The sequence below is a fragment of the Canis lupus genome, chromosome 10 (genome assembly GCF_048164855.1).
Source record: "Canis lupus baileyi chromosome 10, mCanLup2.hap1, whole genome shotgun sequence".
In the NCBI taxonomy this organism is placed as follows: domain Eukaryota; kingdom Metazoa; phylum Chordata; class Mammalia; order Carnivora; family Canidae; genus Canis; species Canis lupus.
The window spans coordinates 72,316,803-72,335,000 of NC_132847.1; the positions used below are offsets into that span (position 1 = coordinate 72,316,803).

Below are 18,198 nucleotides of genomic sequence, written 5' to 3' on the forward strand. Positions count from 1 at the left end.
GGTTGGCAGCACAGACATGTATACTATGGACTGGCTTGACGTCCGTGGGCCAGAAACCCCCAGCTGCCAGTGCTTTTGGAAGGCAGGGCAACTGCTCACTGTTGGTATTTGGCCTTTAGGGCCACCCATCGCTGACCAACACTCCTGCCTTGGTCCTCACCAAGCAGCTGTCTGCTGGCCCAGAGTGGACATAAGTGTAACCTGACTGTTTTTATTTCTTCGATGTGAATATTTTAGAGGCTGTGCTTAGTGCAATCAATTTTCAGTGATCTACCCTGTCGACTCTGTTACGTACATAGCACAACCCTAGGAAACTCGTTTCCTCAATGATAGCAGTTTTTGTTTGTTGTTTCTTGTTTTTAAGCAGTGGTTCCCTGATTCTAGGAACAGTCTTAACGTGGGAGTCGGTTACGTAAAGTAGATCAAAGAGCAGCTGCTCTGGTTGAAGCAGGTTTGTGGGCCCTGCAGAACAGGCTTTATCCCCTCACCTAACCTGCGCACCCCTCCCACCCCCACCCCCACTCTGCAAAACTCCTGTGAATCTACGGGGCACTTTCCGGAAACCATTGAACTACAGCCCTGCTGGTCTTCACGCAGGCCAGGGCCAGGCACTTCACTTTTCCCCTTTTGGGGAAATGATGAAAATGATTTTCAGAAGGAAGGGTGTTAAGATGTGAGATAAATGATGTGAAAAATCCTTGGCATACTCAGTAAGTGGTAGCTATTACAACCTTCTTTCCTTGCGTGGTTAAAACGAGTGGTGTGAGGCAGTCCAACCCCTCCAAACGATACTTCACCTCTTTCCTATTTTACAGGTTCCTAGTCGTCAACCAAAACTTTTCTCCGGCGCGTCCCCTCCCTGCATCACCTGTTCCTTTTTATTATCACTCTCCCTATTTCATGTTTCTTTAATTGTATAAATTACTGTGAGCATGTCGCGTGGTGCCTAACACAGTGTGTGTGTGTATATATATATCCTCAGGCATCTAATTGGCTGTTATTTACTTGACTCGCTAATGATGATGGGCCTCCACTAACCTTAGTTTTCTTAACACAACCCCTTACATTGGATAAAAAGGTATTCGTAGGAAGCTCTTTAATAAGGTACATGAGAACCTAAAGGCAAGCTAATGGCTTATAGTTTGGTTAAGTCCTGGCTTCCCTTTATCAGTCTGAGTATATAGAATTTAGGGTTTTAGAGCAATCCTCCATTCAGTACTTGCTGACTACCTACTGTGGGCCAGGCACTATGCCAAGTGTTCAGAAGGGAAGGAAAAGCAATGTGATAAATGATGTTAACGAGCCTACTTCTTCAGAAATCATTGCCGTCTTTCCTAAGATACTTGAAACCTAGTGTTCCATAGCCCTAGACTTCCTCAAAGGCCAGGGATAGGCGCTGCCTGAGTGATGGTAAGGGCCAATCCCAACGTACACTGCAGCCTGAGACAGTCCACAGAGGGATACTCCATTATTCAAGTCAGTAGGATAAACTTGGCTGGAGTCCTGCAGTGCCCCTGTGGGTAAGGCAAGTAATGCTTAAGTAGCTGTACTTTTAATCTAGTACTAATTAATGGCCTCTTAAAAGTGAAGTGTTACCCAGCTCCGTAGGAGGGAAGCGGAAGGCAGAGCCTAGTATGAAACTCAGGGCTCTATCTTGCACCTGACTAGGCTGTTGATTTGTACTCAGGACGTACAGCCCCTCAAGGGATCTCAAAACAAATTACAGCAGCTGCCTGGATGAATTTTACAAGCAGGGCAATGGTGAGGTAGGAGGCTCTTTAGCAAAATACACACTTACGCTGCAGACCTATGGCTGTATCCTGTCAATACCATTAATATTCATGCTACCCTGGCTAAGTCTGAAGTTGGTGAGGCAGCTCTGGGACGGGCAGCGGATTCTAGTGGGAAAGTCGCCGGATCTGGTCTAGGTCTGCATCACGGCTCTGCCTCTGACCTCCCTATGTGGCTTCGGGTGATCACATACCTCTGCCTCAGTTTCCCTGCCTGGGGAGAGGTTGGACTAGATGACCAGTAAAGCCCCTTTTGGCGCTATGGTTTCAGTTAACTTTTAACCAGCTAGACACTGAGTTGAGTTTTGCCTCCGTGTTTTTGCCTAATGCCTCCTAAAATTGTGTTTGAAGTGGTAGAAAGAACCTGCACTTTGTAAATAACGTTATACTCCAGTTTGGTCCAGTTGCTTTACCACACCCCGATTCTTGTACCCGTGGGTCACTTACTAGCTGGCGTCATTCTGTCCAACTGTCGTTTCCTCATCTGCTGGAAGGCAAGGACAGCTTAGGTTTTAAAGCACTGTTGTGAGACTTGAAAGCTATACATGGGGTAGCGTATGTAGAGGTACCTAATTCTGAACGTGTGAGGTGCTCAGAAAACCTGGCTCCCCTGGTAGGAGGCAAAGACTCCCCCCCACCACGGTGTACTGATGTAAAATTTTCAGGCTAATGCCAGGGGAGATTGCAGACCTGTGTCGGTGAAGCAGTGGCACTGCTCGGCTTCTTAATTAAAAACCTATTGGAGGGAGGCTGGGATGGCCGGAGGGGCAGAGGCAAAACTCACAGTATTGTCTCCCACAAGGAAAGCTGCACATAAAGCCTAAAGGGTTGTTTTTTGATTAAAGTAGTCAGGATGTCATCCCGACACTCTGAGAGGTTAAATGGAGTCAAGATTTTATATATATATATATAAAATATTATATATTATATATATATACACACACACGTGCACGCACACAAATTTTATGTATGTGTATGTGTATTTGTTTTAAAACAGAAATATGTGTGTTTAGGTCTTCCTATAGATGGCTAGCATAAAAGGATTTTTCCTCCAGGTCAATATCCATTAACTCAAATAACTACAAAAATTAACACACGGCATTAGAATGCAACCGCTGGCTGCCACGTGGGCTCTCCTAGAAACAAAGGCTGGTTGTTACAGACCTGAGCCCGAGGCCCTCCATCCCTAGCCCACCCTTTATACCTTGAGTCATGGAAGCAGCACCTTGAAAGTTTAGCACAGCTACTGAGGCGCCCTTGCTATAGCCTAGAGCCAAACCTAGGCCTCGGCATACCTCACCTGCAGGACAGGGTGCCCCCTCCATCCTCGGTCCTTTGCCAGATGCCTTGTCACCCCCTTTCCCAGACCCCTTGGCTATCTGAGGAGTCCCCTGGGATCCACCAAGTGAAGAGCAAACAGCTTATATACTTTATAAGTGGTGTCACCACCACCATATGTGATGGAGTTTGCTGGAAGGCTGCTACTTTTCAGCCCTTAACTGGGATGTTCCTGATCATGGGACAGGACCCAAGAGTCTGCACAACTGGCCAAACTTCATGCAGTTCTCTTTGCAGCTCTATCTCCACATCTTTATAGACTCTTGGGCCATTGCCAATGATGTGCTCATCTGGCCCAGCCAACAGCAACAAGTCTCTCTCCAAGGTTGCAGATCTCTGGGAATTTCTTGTGTCACAGATACCCGAAAACCTAAATCAGAATCGCACCTGTCTTTACACATACTAAATCCATGATAAAAGGCCTCACCAAAACCCTCCTTATCGCCCACAGAATTCCAGACATTATGGATCGTGGCCGAAGCCCTCATTTCACTGCACAAAATAGACAATGTTGGGCTCTCAATACAAGGCATTTAGTAGAATTTTCATTTCCTCTACCACCATCAGACTGCAGCACTCATAGAGCGCCATGATGGTTTGCTTACGCAAGTGCGCGTTCAACCACGTCAAACATCCAGAGTGAATTGTAATAAAGATTCTGACTTCCACATCTGACGCTTGAAGCCTGACAGCATTCAAGGCCTCACTTGGCAAACCTAGGTACTCCTACCTTTGGTGCCAGAGGGAAGTTGGAACCACGGCGACCCACCTCCACCCTACTCCACCCCCCACCCATCCCATACAAGCCAAGCCAGTCTCCTTTCCCTGTTTTCTCAAGCCACTTCGGACCTGCTTGGGAGCAGAAAGCTTCATCATGTGAGTCTTAGGTCCTTTTATATCGGGGTGTGTGTGCGGCAGCATCAGTTCCACCCTCTGAACCACACATACCAGGCTGCAGTCCATCCCACTACTTTCGAGTGACGACCGAGATTTAGAGATCAACATTAAAACAACTTCACCATATGACACATTTTTATGAATGTAATTTATGAGCAACCACACGGATAAGACCCATTTTCGGGGAATGACACTTCGTATTTAAACTTAAGAATAAAAACTCAGGCCCAAGCATCTGAAACTTGTTTAACAACAACAACAACAAAAATCGAATGATTCTGCACAAGTGTTAGAAATAAATTGGAAATATCATGGCTCAAAGGGTGGGAAGGGGGCAGGGATGCCAGTCTCACCTAATCATGATGCAGGGGCCGGATATAGGAGAATGGAACGTGCACGGATGGGAGGAAACATGTGATGTGTACACTACTGGGCACTATACGCTGGACTTCCCATAGAGGCTGATTCACTCTTAGCCAGGGACGCCTGGGGGGCTCAGTGGTTGAGCATCTGCCTTTGGCTCAGGGTGTGACCCTGGGGTCCTGGGATCGAGTCCCGCATCCAGATCCCTGCATGGAGCCTGCTTCTCCCTCTGCCTGGGTCTCTGCCTTTCTCTGTGTCTCTCATGAATAAATAAATAAAATCTTTAACACACACACACAAAGCTCTTAGCCAAATGAAAGGTGCACATGATGAAGCCCAACCCCTTTAAGTGTGTATCCTTCCCTTCTGCTCCACGATGTTGGCTGCGTAGGCCCGTTGCCCTCCTCAACGAATCGGGAGATGTGAGCTCCAGCCTACTCTGCACTAGGACTGATCCTCGGTGTCCCGTAAGGTTTTACAGAAGTTAAAGCTGGCCAGACATGAGACGTGAGGACGGCCTCTCTGAATGAAAGAAAGGCTTTCCAAATAAAAGTATTTGCCCAAACAAATACTACACAATAGGGTGAGTTGCTCCCTGAGGAAACAAGTTGCAAAAGGGGAACTGTGATTTTTTTCACCCAAAGCTTCATCTCCTGTGATGATCACCTCTGCAACGAGGTCCCAAACCTGCATTTTCAGGTCTTACCTTTTTTTTTTCTTTTCTGGATCACCAGACTGGTCTATGCCCAGCTGCCCACCTCATCCTGCCAACTAGCTTGTCAGCCGTGGGCTGCTGTGTCCGATGAAGATGTCCCTGAGAAACCCCAGACGCAACCTGAGCTCAGCACTCCAACACCCGCTGTTCTTTTGTTCTACTTTGAGAAACACATCAGTGCCACCGTTTCTCACCCATTTACTTATTTACTTTTTTTTTTTTTTAAATCTCCAGCTGCATGGCTACTAAACGGCAAGCCGCTATTATTTTTCTCCTGAAACACGTCTACCACTTCCTAACTGATCTTCCCGACTCAATCTAACATTCCTCCAATCCCAAGCCAAACCCTATCATAATCAACCGGAATCAAACTGTAAGAGGCAAATAATACTGCATAAAATCTTTAAACGACCTTAAATTGCTCCCGGTAAAAGGACACATTTCTGAATGTGGTCCACACACCCAGTGGGATTCGGCTCCTGCCCCTCTATCTTCCTACGATTATCTCAGCACTGTTTCCTAGCAATCTGCTCCAGACAGGTTTTTTCTCCCCTCTTATCGCAGGGTTTATTTATTTATTTATTTATTTATTTATTTATTTATTTATTTATACCTGCTTTTCTTGCCCCGTGATACTTTCCTTCTCCTGGACCACTTCTGTTGCTCCCTCTTGCCTCCTGCAGGTTTTCTGGGATGCCCCCTTCCTGACCCACCACACAGTTGGGAGTCGGGCGTCCAAACCGCACTTTGCACTTCCCCCTCCCGGCGTTTACATGCTGTGTTGTGATTTCCTCGTTACCTGTCTCCCTCCAAGTCTACACCGAGCTCCGTGAAGGCAGAGCCACATTTAATTTACCGCTGCATTCCCACCGAGTAGGCACTAAAGACCATTGCTGGACAAAACCAGGGCCTGGGGGCGGTGGGGGGGGGCGGTCAGCCTCACTCATCTCTTGATATAAATGAACACTTGGTGTCCCATTTAGCACCAGCTGCCGTGCCACCTTGCGCCCCTCCCACCAGCTGCCTCCCTGAATCGCTGACAGTAAGCCCGTTGGGACAGAAAATGGGATGTGGTTAAAAGGTGGGAGGAGTGGTTACCCCAGCTTCCGTTTTCCTTAAAGAAACCTTCTCAACAACAAAATCATGACAAGTTGTGTTTCCCATGGAAAACCCTAAATGCTGTCTTTGTGCAAAACCACCCCTGGAAGAGAAGGCTCACAAAAGATACGTCTCAATGAGGCCATCACATGCAAGAGGGGACCCCTTCAGACCCAGGGCCTCTTGAGTTGCCTCTCAGCACACCGTGGAAGGAGGACGGAGAGAGAATGAAAAGGGAGCTGGTTGGAGTCCCAACCCTGTCACTAATTTATAGTTCCCTCTGAGCAAGTTTCTCATCACCCATTCCATCATCCATCGTAATAGATTTATTGAATTAAGAATCTTTGCAGCCATAAATTTCAGCGATTCTGATGCTCCTGACCTCAGGGGCTTCTTGGACCAAGATCTCTAAAAGGAGCCTTCCATCTCCTTGGGCACCCAAGGAGGGACCCTTGGGGTCTAGGGCTTAAGTGTCAGATAAAAACAACTAAGACCAGCTCCTGCCCAATGGATCCATGGTCAAGTTGATTTCTAAGGCCCAGCTCAAAGCCTGCACCCTCACCCGGAGCCACGGCGTTAGGCAACGAGGACCTGGCGCCCGCCGCCTGATGACATCTCGGAGGCGGGCCTCATGCTGCCCTGCCTGCCTGTTTTCACTCCTCAAGTCCTTCTGCCCGGTTCAGATGCCTCTCACAAAGAACAGTCTTTTTTTTTTTTTTGGAGCACCCTTTGTGGTTAAGTAATAGCAAAGCATAAATGGCGAGAGGGCCCCAAGCAAGAAAAGAAAGGGAAGAGCAAGTACTTCCACCGACCTTGTGCCTCCCAGTTATATACATCCCCCCTCCCACCTTGGCACCTCCTGATTCTCAGCTTCCTAGGCAGAAAGCCCCCCTCCCTCTTTAGAAGGTCATCGTGAGGATCAAATGAGATGCCAAGTGCCCAGCGTGCCTGCCGGCAAAAGAGGTTCTCAGTACGTGGTGTCTGTCCTTACACGATGGGTTAGGGCAAGGGGGCTGTGGAGTCGCGCCGTCCCGGGATGGAGCCCTGCCTCTGCCTGTTTATTACCAGCCAGGTGACCCTGAGCAGGTGAGTTTTCTCATTTGGAGGATGGATATAATACCCAGGACCTCATGGGGACAAGGGGTTGGGGGGGCGGTTCTTATTAAGAACAAGGCGAGACCACGTGATTCAGGGCCCGTAGCAAGGGCCCACACAAGTCAGCCCTTGGGGCCCAGCCGGCTCCCCCCTTAGGCAGCACACACAGCCCTACTACATATTCTTCTCGTGCGCCGTCCGCTCCGCAGCCAGGCCCCGCGCCCCCGTGCTGGGCTCCAGGCTGCACTTTCCCGTAATTCTGCTTTCTACTCCCACCCCCAGGTTCAGGCAGGACTCAAACGCAGGTTGGCGGATCACGCAAGAGAGAAAGCAGCCGTGGCTTCAGGGTTCCCTCGGGCTCCCGCACCCAGGACTGGAAAGAGCTGCACCATTAGGCCTCCCGCGGCAGAAAGCCGATGGTCACCATAATCCTCACCCACGCGATCGTGTCCCACAAGAATAAATGATAATCATAATAAGAGCCCGATTTCCTGACCACTTCTTACATGCCAGGTGCCGTGATAATCACTTCACAGGCATTGTTCCAGTTCATTCTAACAATACTGCGGAGCAAGCGGCACTGCAGCCACCTTAAGGCTCAGCTGAGACTCTGAGAAATCAAGGTGCCTTGTCCTCCGTCACACATGTGGCACATGGGTCAGAGGACCACACACACCTGACGCGGACGTTGGTGTTTGTTGAAAGGTGCTCCTCTGGGGAGGAGTGGGCAACGACCACTGATTGGCGTTGAGCTCCTACCAGGAGCCAACTAACCCCGTGATCTCATCCCATCTTCACGACAACCCGAACGGTTCAGGTGCTTTTCCAACTATTCCCCAGGTACTTCCGAAATGGGCCCCGGGGTCTGACTTCACTGCAGGCCCCCGAAGACTCAGCCTCTCCTGAGAGTACGCGGCTGGGGGCAGAGGCAACGGCAGTTTCTTGGACTACTTAGAGGACTGGGGCATAGACACATTCAAAGATCTAAAAAAAAAAAAAAAAAACAAGGCCAGTGGCATCCCTCAAGAGCACCTGAAGACATCCAGGCTCACTGCTCCCGGCTGGTCTGAGTGGGCTCAGCACTCGGCAGGCTTCTCCACATCCCCAGATTCGTGTCCTGCCCCCTGCAACCCCTGCAACCCACCCCTACCACCGGGGTGATAATGCCCAGACCCCCCAGGGCTCTGCTGAGCTGTCCTCTGCTCCAGGGAAGTTCCCGGCTGCCCTATGCAGTTAGGACCAGTCTCCTGGCCTCGGTTTCTCCACTCCCGACCCTACACACGTGCACATGCACACGCGCAAGCTTCCCCGCCACAGCATCATCCATCAAAAGCTTTGTTAGTTGTCTGCTCCCAGGTTAACCTGTGCCATTCGATTGTGAGCCTCCCGAGAGCAGGAAGAGGGTCTCGCTCACCGTGCCAGCCTCAGCACCTGATACAGAGCCTGCCGTATAGCAGGGGCTGGACACACTCGTGCGGAGAGGGGCGAAAAGGGACGAAGGAAGGACAGGAGACACAGCGGCAAGGGACGCACCCTGGTGATGTGGAATCTGGAGGGAGGCTCCGCCACCTGCCGATGACCACCTGGGGAAGGCACAAGCGTCCCTCGGTGCACCTGTGTTCCCTGCAGGCCCCCCTGTCCTCACTAAGGCGTCGAAGGCAAAGAGAGGACAAAAGCCCCACGTTCATCTCCAGGCACATTCCACATCCTCAGTGCGAGCCTGCTGAGTCAGAAGGTCCCACCTGACAGCCCTCCGCCCTCCGCCCCTGTGGCGCTTGCCTGGCATCCGACTGTGAGAGGGGTCGAGCAGCCCAGCAGGCCCCTGTCCGAACAGAATCCGGGGACCTGGTGTACAACAGTAGCAACCTCTCCTTGCTTCCCTAAGCGGAAGGACAAGAGGCACAGTCTCCAACGCCTCAGGTAATGAGGAGCTCGTGTGTGCACGCACCCTGAACGAAGAAAACGTGCGGTCTATCCTCCAGGAACTCGGCCCCCTTGGAGGATGTGGGGGGCCTTGGCCCCCAGGGAGCAAAATCAGAGTTGATTTTGCTCTGAGTTTCCAGGAAGGTGAAGACCAAAAACCAACCAACCAACCAAACCCCATTGCTACCTGGTTATTAAGTGTCCCCCTCCGCAACGGCAGGTTCTGACTGCGGGAGCTGACCTCAACTTGCCCATCTGTTGAACGGGAAGAGCCAGGTGGGCCGAGAATAGGAAACACCCTTACTCAAGAGTTGCCGCTGCCTCCTCCCCTGCCCTCGGCTTGTGGTGCTGAGCCATCACTGCCTTCCTGCCACCACGCCTGGTCTGGACCCGTGGCACGCCAGGCAGCAGCTCCCCGCCGCCTTGCAACCACGGCCGGCCCTCAGAGAGAAACTCCCCCGGCTCTGGGATGGCCACGGTGACGAGCCCGGACTGGGCCCTGCCTTGCGATGCTGCCGCTAAACGGGGGTGGGGGGTGGGGGTGGGGTGGGGTGCATAGAGTACCTCCTCCCCTGCCCACCGCACCCCCGTGGGCCAGCACGCGGAGCCTCTGCCTCCCGCAGGTCTTCCAGCAGTGGATGGGGCAACGGAACAGGAGTGCAGACGGTCCCCTTGGGTTGGACGCAACGCCAGCATCTGGAGAGTTCTCTGAAGCTGCCGCCGTATGGACACACATGGTCCCCGTGATGAAAGCAGCCTGGGTTCAAATCCCCACCCACCGTGCCAAGCTCCCTGGTGTGAACCCCCGCAGGCCATCTTACCCTCGCGCGCCTCAGTCTCCTCAAGCATGAAATGCAGATACCAGAGCCTCCCTCCCAGGCTTGTGCGAGGAGTAAATTGGATGAAAAAAAAATGCACGTACGTGAAAGCGGTTGGCGAGCGGCTGCGCGCAGAGCACGGCGAGGGATTATTATTCTTGGTGTGCACCAATAGGAAAATGACTAGGGTGTTCCGTTCCAGATGGACTCAATCTAAACCGGGGAACAAATGCTTTTTTTTTGGTAATTTCATCTGGTGGAAATGGCAGTCTCATGGGCCTATTTGTGTTTAATGAACCACATCCTGTATCGTCTTCCTGCAAGGTTCTGGGGAGAAAGAAGTTCGTTCTCTCCTCTGACGGGCTGCAGACCAGTGAGCGTCCAGCTCAGGCTTGACCCGCTCTGAACCCCCTACCTCCCAGCTAGACGTACCCTACCAGTAACTGCACGGAGGCCACGGGGCAGGGGCAGGGGGCAGGGTACTCAGCTCCCGCCTCGCCCTCCCTGGGACCCTGCCTAGCCGATCCCCGACTTCCGCTGTGGTTTAGGATTGTGAGGCTGGGCTGGGTGTGCCCGAGAGGCGGACAGCCTGGAGCGGGGGGGGGGGCGGGCCGGGGACACATCAGATCTGAGAGGGCCCTGAGGTCGTGGGGAACAGGTTGGAAATCAGCCTCGGGGCAATGACAAAGCACCCAGGAGTTTCCATCCAAGAAGCAGCAGGAGGGCAAGTCTGTTAATGGTTAATTTTATATGTAAGCTTGACTGGGCCATGGGGTGTTCAGATAGTTGGTCAAACACTATCGTGGATGTGTGTGTGTGTGAGGGTGTCGGGGACGATGTTTTGGATGAAACACTGGAGGGTATTATGCTGAGTGAAGTAAGTCAGTCGGAGAAGGACAAACATTATATGTTCTCATTCATTTGGGGAATATAAATAATAGTGAAAGGGAATATAAGGGAAGGGAGAAGAAATGTGTGGGAAATATCAGAAAGGGAGACAGAACGTAAAGACTGCTAACTCTGGGAAGCGAACTAGGGGTGGTGGAAGGGGAGGAGGGCGGGGGTGGGAGTGAATGGGTGACGGGCACTGGGGTTTATTCTGTATGTTAGTAAATTGAACACCAATAATAAAAAAAAAAAAGAAACAATCAGTAGACTGAGTAAAGCAGACTGCCCTCCCGAATGTGGGTGGGCCTCATCCAATCAGTTGAAGGCCTGACTAGAACAAAAAGGCCGACCCTCCCAGGAGTATGCAAGAACCCCTCCTGCTTAAACCTCTGAGCTGGGACATCATTCTCTTCTTGCCTTTGGACCCAAACTGAAGGACTGGTTCTTCTTAGGTCTCAAGGCTACCAGCTTTGGGAATTCTCCTGAATTCCCAGTTTGCTGAGCAGATCTTGGCTTGGAGCTTCTCAGCCTGCAGAATAATCACATGAGCCAATCTCTCATAATAAATCTCTCTCTCTCTCTCTCTTTTACTCTCTCTGTATATGTATATATTTATATCATATGTCTTATATTATGAATATTATATATAATAGAGACTGTTATCTATCCATCCATCCATCCATCCATCCATCCACCCTGTGGGTTCTCTCTGGAGAAAACTGACTGGCCCACATCCTCAGGGCTGCTGTGTGGTCTGGACTGATGGGAGACAAGAGCAGAAGCAAGAGGTCCAGGTAGCATGTCAACCCTAGAGTCCAGGCAAGCCATGATGGTGGTCTGGCACAGGGCACAGCAGTGACATGGAAAGAAATGGGCAAATTCAAGACCTAGTTGGCAATTAAAATGGGTAAGATCTGGGAAATGGGGGGGGGATGTTAAGAAGGACTCAGTTTCTGGCCCTGCCTACAAACAGGTCACGGCATGTTTCACTGAGACACTAGAAAAGTACTAGGTTGTGTGGGACGGAATGGGCGGCGAGGGGGGCGGGGGCAAGGGGGCTGGCATGCGAGCAACTGTGAGCAGAGCGCCTGCAGGCAGAGGCATAAAGCGGGAGTCGTCAGTGGAAGGACAGTAACAGGGTCCCCAGAGAGAGAAGAACAGTCCAGGAGGAGGGGCCCAGGCCAGGGTCCCGTGAAGCCCCATGGTCCGGGTTGGCAGAGGAGGGTGAGCCTGCAAAGCAGACGTGGAAGACGCCAGGAGGAAGTGGGGGGCGGGGGGTGATGCACAAGGAAGGTCTGGGACCCTGGCCACAAACACAGAGAGCGCCTCAAGCAGGACACGGCCAGCTCCATCGAATGCTAACTCAAGGTCAAGCACACGGCAACCGGCAACTGTCCCCGGATAATTAAGTGTACAGAGCAGTGAACCGGTACCCCGGCAGGTCTCCGCCGAGAGGGCTCCTTTCATGTGCGGATGCTGCCTTTGAAGCCAGCTCCCTTGGGGAACAGAAAGCCCAGGAGAGTCCTCCAGCCCAGTCCACCCCTCCGCCCCTCGGCCACAAGTGTCCTCGCCAAAGGCCCCAACATTTGACCATCTTTCCCTTGTCCCCCCCCCGCCCCCTCCCACCTCAACCTTATCAAACAGCCAGGACTCCTTTAAACAGTGGACTGGGAATGCTGCAGCTGACATTCAAAACTGCATTGTAATTCAAATGGAAATGCAGAAATTCATTCCCTTGGACGGTCTTGGGAAATTATAATAGAGATAAAACGTCTTCTAAAGGTGGCAACAGGCATTTATCTGTGAGGACGTCTCAATAACCACGGACCACCCCAGTCTTAAGAGCAGCATAACCTTCGCTGGAAAACGTCCTTTCCCAGGGTCACCGAGTCTACACACTTGGGAAAGTTGTATTAATTGCATACGTTTCCTCTTCTACACTTTATCTCTCCGTCGTGTGTGTGTGTGTGAGCGCACATGCATGCACTCTGGTGTGCACTTGTCTATCTCTCTGTGTTTTTCTGACTCCTCCTACCTCCCTCGGTTGGTCTCTCTCTCTCTCTCTCTCACACACACACACACACAATGAACGATTCCTTCACATGCACACACCCTTCAGCTTCCATAGTCACTTTCTCCACGGGAAAGGAGTAATTGAGATTTCAGGGTCCCCTGAAATCCGACCGAGGTTTCTGCACCCATCACCATCCTCCCAGAGAACGACAGGGAACGACCAAAATGCAGGGAGCAGATCCCCCCACCCCCCACCTCCCCTCCCACTGGCTCCACTCAGCCCAACCCACCCTTGTCCTTGGTCCTGAGTCAGTCGGCAAGGGACGGGAGGAAACTAGCGACCTCACCATAAAAACACACGTGTACCTACACACACCTGGGAGCAGAGTTACCTGAGCAGCTGGGCAGCTGTGGCGGGAGGGAACGGGTTGAGCCCAGCTCCGTGCAGGACGGGCCCACCGATGGCCTAGGCTTTCCCTGGCGTCTGTATTTTGCATATGAGGAAAGCCATATAGAGAGTGGGTCGCCTTGCCCAAGATTGCACAGCCCATAAGAGGTATGGCTGGGACTTGAACCTGAGCCTGTCTGACTGCAAAACCTCTTGTTGTATCTCCAAATGAGGAAGTCTTCATCCCAGGTCACCCGAGGATGGGTAACTTCCTACAGAGAGTCTTAATGGTGATAAAAAGGCGTGCGTCACGGTCACAGCAAGGCAGAGTGTGTGGACAGTAAGTCAAAGGGTGAAATGGGAGGTTTCAAGGGATCCCGGAAGCCCTCCGCCCTCCGCTCTCCAGGTTGTAAGGACATCCGCAGGGAGTGTCCTCTTCTGGTGACACAGACACAGGTGAATCACAGGGAGAATAAGGTGCATCACGGGTGAGCAGGAGCCGTGGCCAGGACTAGGATCCTCGGCCGAGATGCCCACAAGCTCGGCTCGACTTTGGCCGCCGTTCTTCAGGTGCTTGCTACGTGCCAGACATCATACCTGTATTATCTCACCTCGCTCTCCCACGAGCCACATGCAAGAATCATCGCCCTCCCCGCCCCCAGTGTAACGCACAAGGAAACAGGAGCTTAGAAGTTACTTGCCCGAGGTGACCCCGGCAGGGATGTGGGAAGACCACGGGGACCTGAAGCCTGTCTGTCCCGCTCTGCACCGTGCTAGCTCTCTCCTGTTCCCACAGCTCTGCCCCCTCGGCCATCCGCTCCCAACCCCAGATCCATCCTGACCCGCTTCCCCCCGGAGGTGGGGGTGCAGGGGGCCCTGGCCTAGCACACGCCCAGCACACAGAGTCGATGGCTGCAGGGGGTCACCTGCTGTCTCCAAGTGCAGAGTGCTTCCAACCTCTTCAGGGGAAAACCCCAGCTTCTCAGCCCCCCACTTGCAAACGTCACTAGTCCCACACTGAAGAAATAAGACCGTAGCGTTTCAGGTGCCTTCGAGGTCTGAGCCCGTGGGGAGACAGGAGGGGGACGCGCACACACAGAGGCGGCACGGTGGCCTCAGCACAACCCTGTGCCCTTCCCGGGAACAAGCGGAGGAAGCGCGCCTCTGCCCAAGCAACCCAGAGAGAGTGGGGTCTCCTGGGCTGGAAGCGCGCAAGGCCTGGGAGCAGCTGAGGATGGAGATGGCGCGGCATGTAGCATGACGGCGGGGTCCCGGGCCCGGAGCGCAGGCCCCGGCGAGTTAGCTCAGTGGCCACGGTGAGCGAAGGTTTCTACAAACATAACCTAATTGTATTACTTCAAAGTCCTGAAGCTTATTGCCCTGCTTAATGATGTGTCACGTTATTTATAGGGCAGGACAACGAGACTTCTATTGATTTAATGCACTTCCTTAAAGACCGTCATTGTCACAGCCATAAAAACAGAGCCATTCCCAGACAACTCAATTACGGCCCCTGCGTCTATAAACCGCCCCGCGCCCCACGCCGTGGCACACAGGAGGCAGGGAGGGGCTGAGGCCACGGTGGCGGGTGCGAGCCCCCCGGGGGCAAGAGGAAAGTTTCCGGACAGGGCAAAGGCAGGTGCATCGGGGCTTCGTCCAGCCGGGGAGGAGGGGCAGCACGAAAAGCCCTCAACGGGGAGCACGGAGCACCCCACGTGGTCTTGGACCCGCCCGCCCGGGGGGCTTGGCCATGCTGAGCTCTCCTCCCTCTGGGCCTCAGTTTCCCCGCCGGCAAGCTTGGGGCGCTAAGCCCGGTGAGACTCCTAAGGTCCCCCCTCCGGCCGCCACGTCCTGTGGTTCGGAGCCGATTTGCTTCCAGTCGCTGCCCAGCCCGCCCGCCCACTGGAGAGAGCTCTCCTCCCCCAGTTAATTGGTGATAATCGTAGCGGTGGCGACAGGAAGCAGCCCTGCCACCTGCCACCTGCTTCCCGTGAACCTTTGGGCACGTGGCACACACGAGACTCACTGGCCCCCGGACATGGACCTGCTGGAACCCCCAACGCGAGCAGGTCACGCGTCTGTCTTTCTCCAAACGCCGCTACAGGAACCGCTCCCCTCGCCCTGGAAGGCGGACAAGGGAGCCACCTGGGCGCCCGGGGCCCCAGGAGGGCCGCGCTCAGGCGGGAAGGGAACGGAGCTCCCGCGGGGGCGGCGGAGACTGGTCTCCCGCATCGGCCGAGGAAATCCAGTCCTGGGAGCATCCGAGCAGCGGAGGGAAGCAAGACCTGGTCCCCCCACCCTGCCCCCCGGAGAGGCTCAGGACTGTCCCCGTCCCCTCAGACGCAAGGTGAGCACAGCACAGGGGTCTGGGTCTTCCGAGACACCCGGGAAGGAGGAGGCATCCAGGGACATGACGCCCGTCCCTCAACTCTTCCACGGCTTCGGGAGAGACCGTGGACAAGGCGGGGCCTGCGGTAACGGGGCAGGGGCCCTGGCGCCCAGCTGCCAGCTTCGGGCTCAGGAAGCGCCCGCACGGAAAGGGTTGGAGCTGTCGCCCTCCGTCCTGGGACACTGAAGCTGGAGAGGGGCAGGGACGCTGGAGGCCACACCGCTGGCAGGCGCCAGAGCCGGGGGTCAGCGCGGAGCAGCCCCACCTCCGCGGCCCACGGGCCGCCCCGCCGCCGAGCCTGCGCTTACCTTTCTGATACTGGAGCCACAGCTGCTGCTGGACCTTCTTGCTGGGGAAGTGGATGAGGCAGGTGAGCTCGGAGCCGTACAGGGCCTCGGCGACGTAATGCGAGCCGTAGTGCTGGATGAAGGACAGCAGCTCGTCCCGGCTGCTCTCCCTCGTCAGGATCTTGAGGACGTTGGTGAAGCCTGGACAGAGGAGGAGCACGTGGAGGCAGTCAGCCCGGAGAGGCCGGGGGCTGGCGTCACCACGGGCACCTGGCCGCGTCACCATGGGGTCACCTGATGGCGTCAGCACAGGGTCACCTGGTGGCATCACCACGGGGTCACCTAATGGCATCACCACAGGGTCACCTGGTGGCATCACCACGGGGTCAGTGTGGATCTGGTGTCACCATGGGTCACCCGGTGGCTGCCGCCATCTGAGTGCACACAGCAGCCGCCCCTGGCCGCCCCGCAGAGGCTGCTCTCTCCCGGGGACACACGAGACACTACTGCCAAGAGGGAACCGACCGCGGAGGAAGGCCTCACGCCTGGCCACCGAGATCACGGGACCTGAAAGTCAGCGTGAGGAAGTCAGAGCCGAAGTCTGTCCCATACAACTGAGGAGCACCACGCACATGGTGGTCTCGCCCCCTTGTTCCGGGTGAGCCGAAGCCCCCACACGGCAGCCCCCACGGTGCACACGAGCAAGTCAAAGGTCACACTGGGAGCGATTTCCTCAGTCCTCCGGGCGGAGCCGCTAGGATTCCAACCCCTCTGCTCTCACTCGAAACACACACGGGTTCCTCCGACCGCAGCCCATCACCCAGGGCTCCAGCTGTCCCCAGAGGGACCCCGGGTTTGCCAATCACCCTATGTCCTGATCTGATCCCCGGCCTGGCTTCCCATAGCGCTGCTTCCCTCCTGCCTCCGTCTCCGCCTCCCTTGCACAGTGATTTCTCTCTCCTGACATCTCGAGGGCCTCCTTGCTGCTCTATTGTCCTTGGTCCCATGCCAAGGACACCTAGGCCCTCAGAGCCTCACACGGAGCAGCATGGGAGTCACTCCATGACTGCAGCTCCCCACCTCTCTCCTTCCTCCGACAGGCAGGTCACCTAGCTGTTGGGCCAAGAGCCTGAAGACTCGTGGGAGCTCCTCCCGACCCTGGATGACCAGTTCCCCAGTGACCTTACCTGGTATCCCAGGCCTCTGAGGGCATCGCCCACGAGCCACCTACATCAGTCTATACTTCCAGCCACAGCAAGGGCCCACACAAGTCAGCCCTTGGGGCCCAGCCGGTGAGAGAGATTTCCACCAACCTTTCTTCACGTACAGCCCCCAAACTGCAAGGCGCACACACATACACAGCGCCGTTCACCAGAAATGGGCTCCTCACCTCCTCCTTACGTCATTCCTGTGCTCTGAGTCTCCAGAAAGTCACCCCCCTTACCACCTCCCACAAGAAGCTATTCACACAATCCAGGCCAAGGGCACCGACTCTTTGCACCTTCAGTGGGCACCACCTTGAAAGCAGAAGCTCTCCTCCACTTGTCTTTGACTGTGCACATGCACCCTTCCCCACCACCACCCTAACCAGGTACGGGGCACGGCGCCGGCACACGGCGGGGACACCAACCGCCACTGTGGCAAGTGCAATGGAGTCCGCGCCACGTCAAAGTAAAATGTCAAAGAGCCAGCGAGCCCTCCTTCAACATTAAAACTGAGCTCTGATTTGCCGACAGCTGCCTTACAAGGGGGTCCTCAGGAGCATCATCCCTGATTAATCCAAGCTGATAACACCTCTGTAGTTCTAACAGCAACACTGCAGTCGGATCCACAAGTGAGGTGGGAGGGTGTGGGGAGGTGGGGGAAACAGAAACACGCCTCAGAGAGTGGATGCTTGATTAGGACAACCCCTCTCCACCCACCTGCTAACTCATGCAACTGCGTAATGAATACGGCGGTGTTCATCGTGACATTGCTTCTCTTAAATAACGAAGAACGCCACCACGGGGATGGCCTGTGGCTCTTTTTCAAGGCAGACAAACCCGTGATCGAATCCCTGCTCTCCTCCTGTTTGGCCCCTTGCTAAGCTGTGTGACCTTGGGCAAGTTAGTTAACCTCTCTGACCCTCAGTTTCCTTATCGGAAAAAAGGCGGGGGGGTGGGGGATGAATAATGTCTTCCTTGCAGGACTGATAGA

The 18,198-nt window shown here is 54.1% G+C and overlaps 1 protein-coding gene across 7 annotated transcripts in view; it reads right to left on the minus strand.

The window, feature by feature from the left end:
• Positions 1-18,198, minus strand: part of ASTN2 (astrotactin 2) — an 851,085-nt gene that overhangs the window by 217,176 nt on the left and 615,711 nt on the right. For 6 of the 7 annotated variants that reach the window (XM_072842536.1, XM_072842535.1, XM_072842534.1 and 3 more), the window contains one exon: positions 16,024-16,203. In XM_072842536.1, the coding sequence (XP_072698637.1) occupies positions 16,024-16,203 (180 nt within the window). Of the gene's footprint in view, positions 1-10,040; positions 10,061-16,023; positions 16,204-18,198 lie in introns of those variants that run through there. The other variant, XM_072842540.1, reaches the window with a different exon arrangement.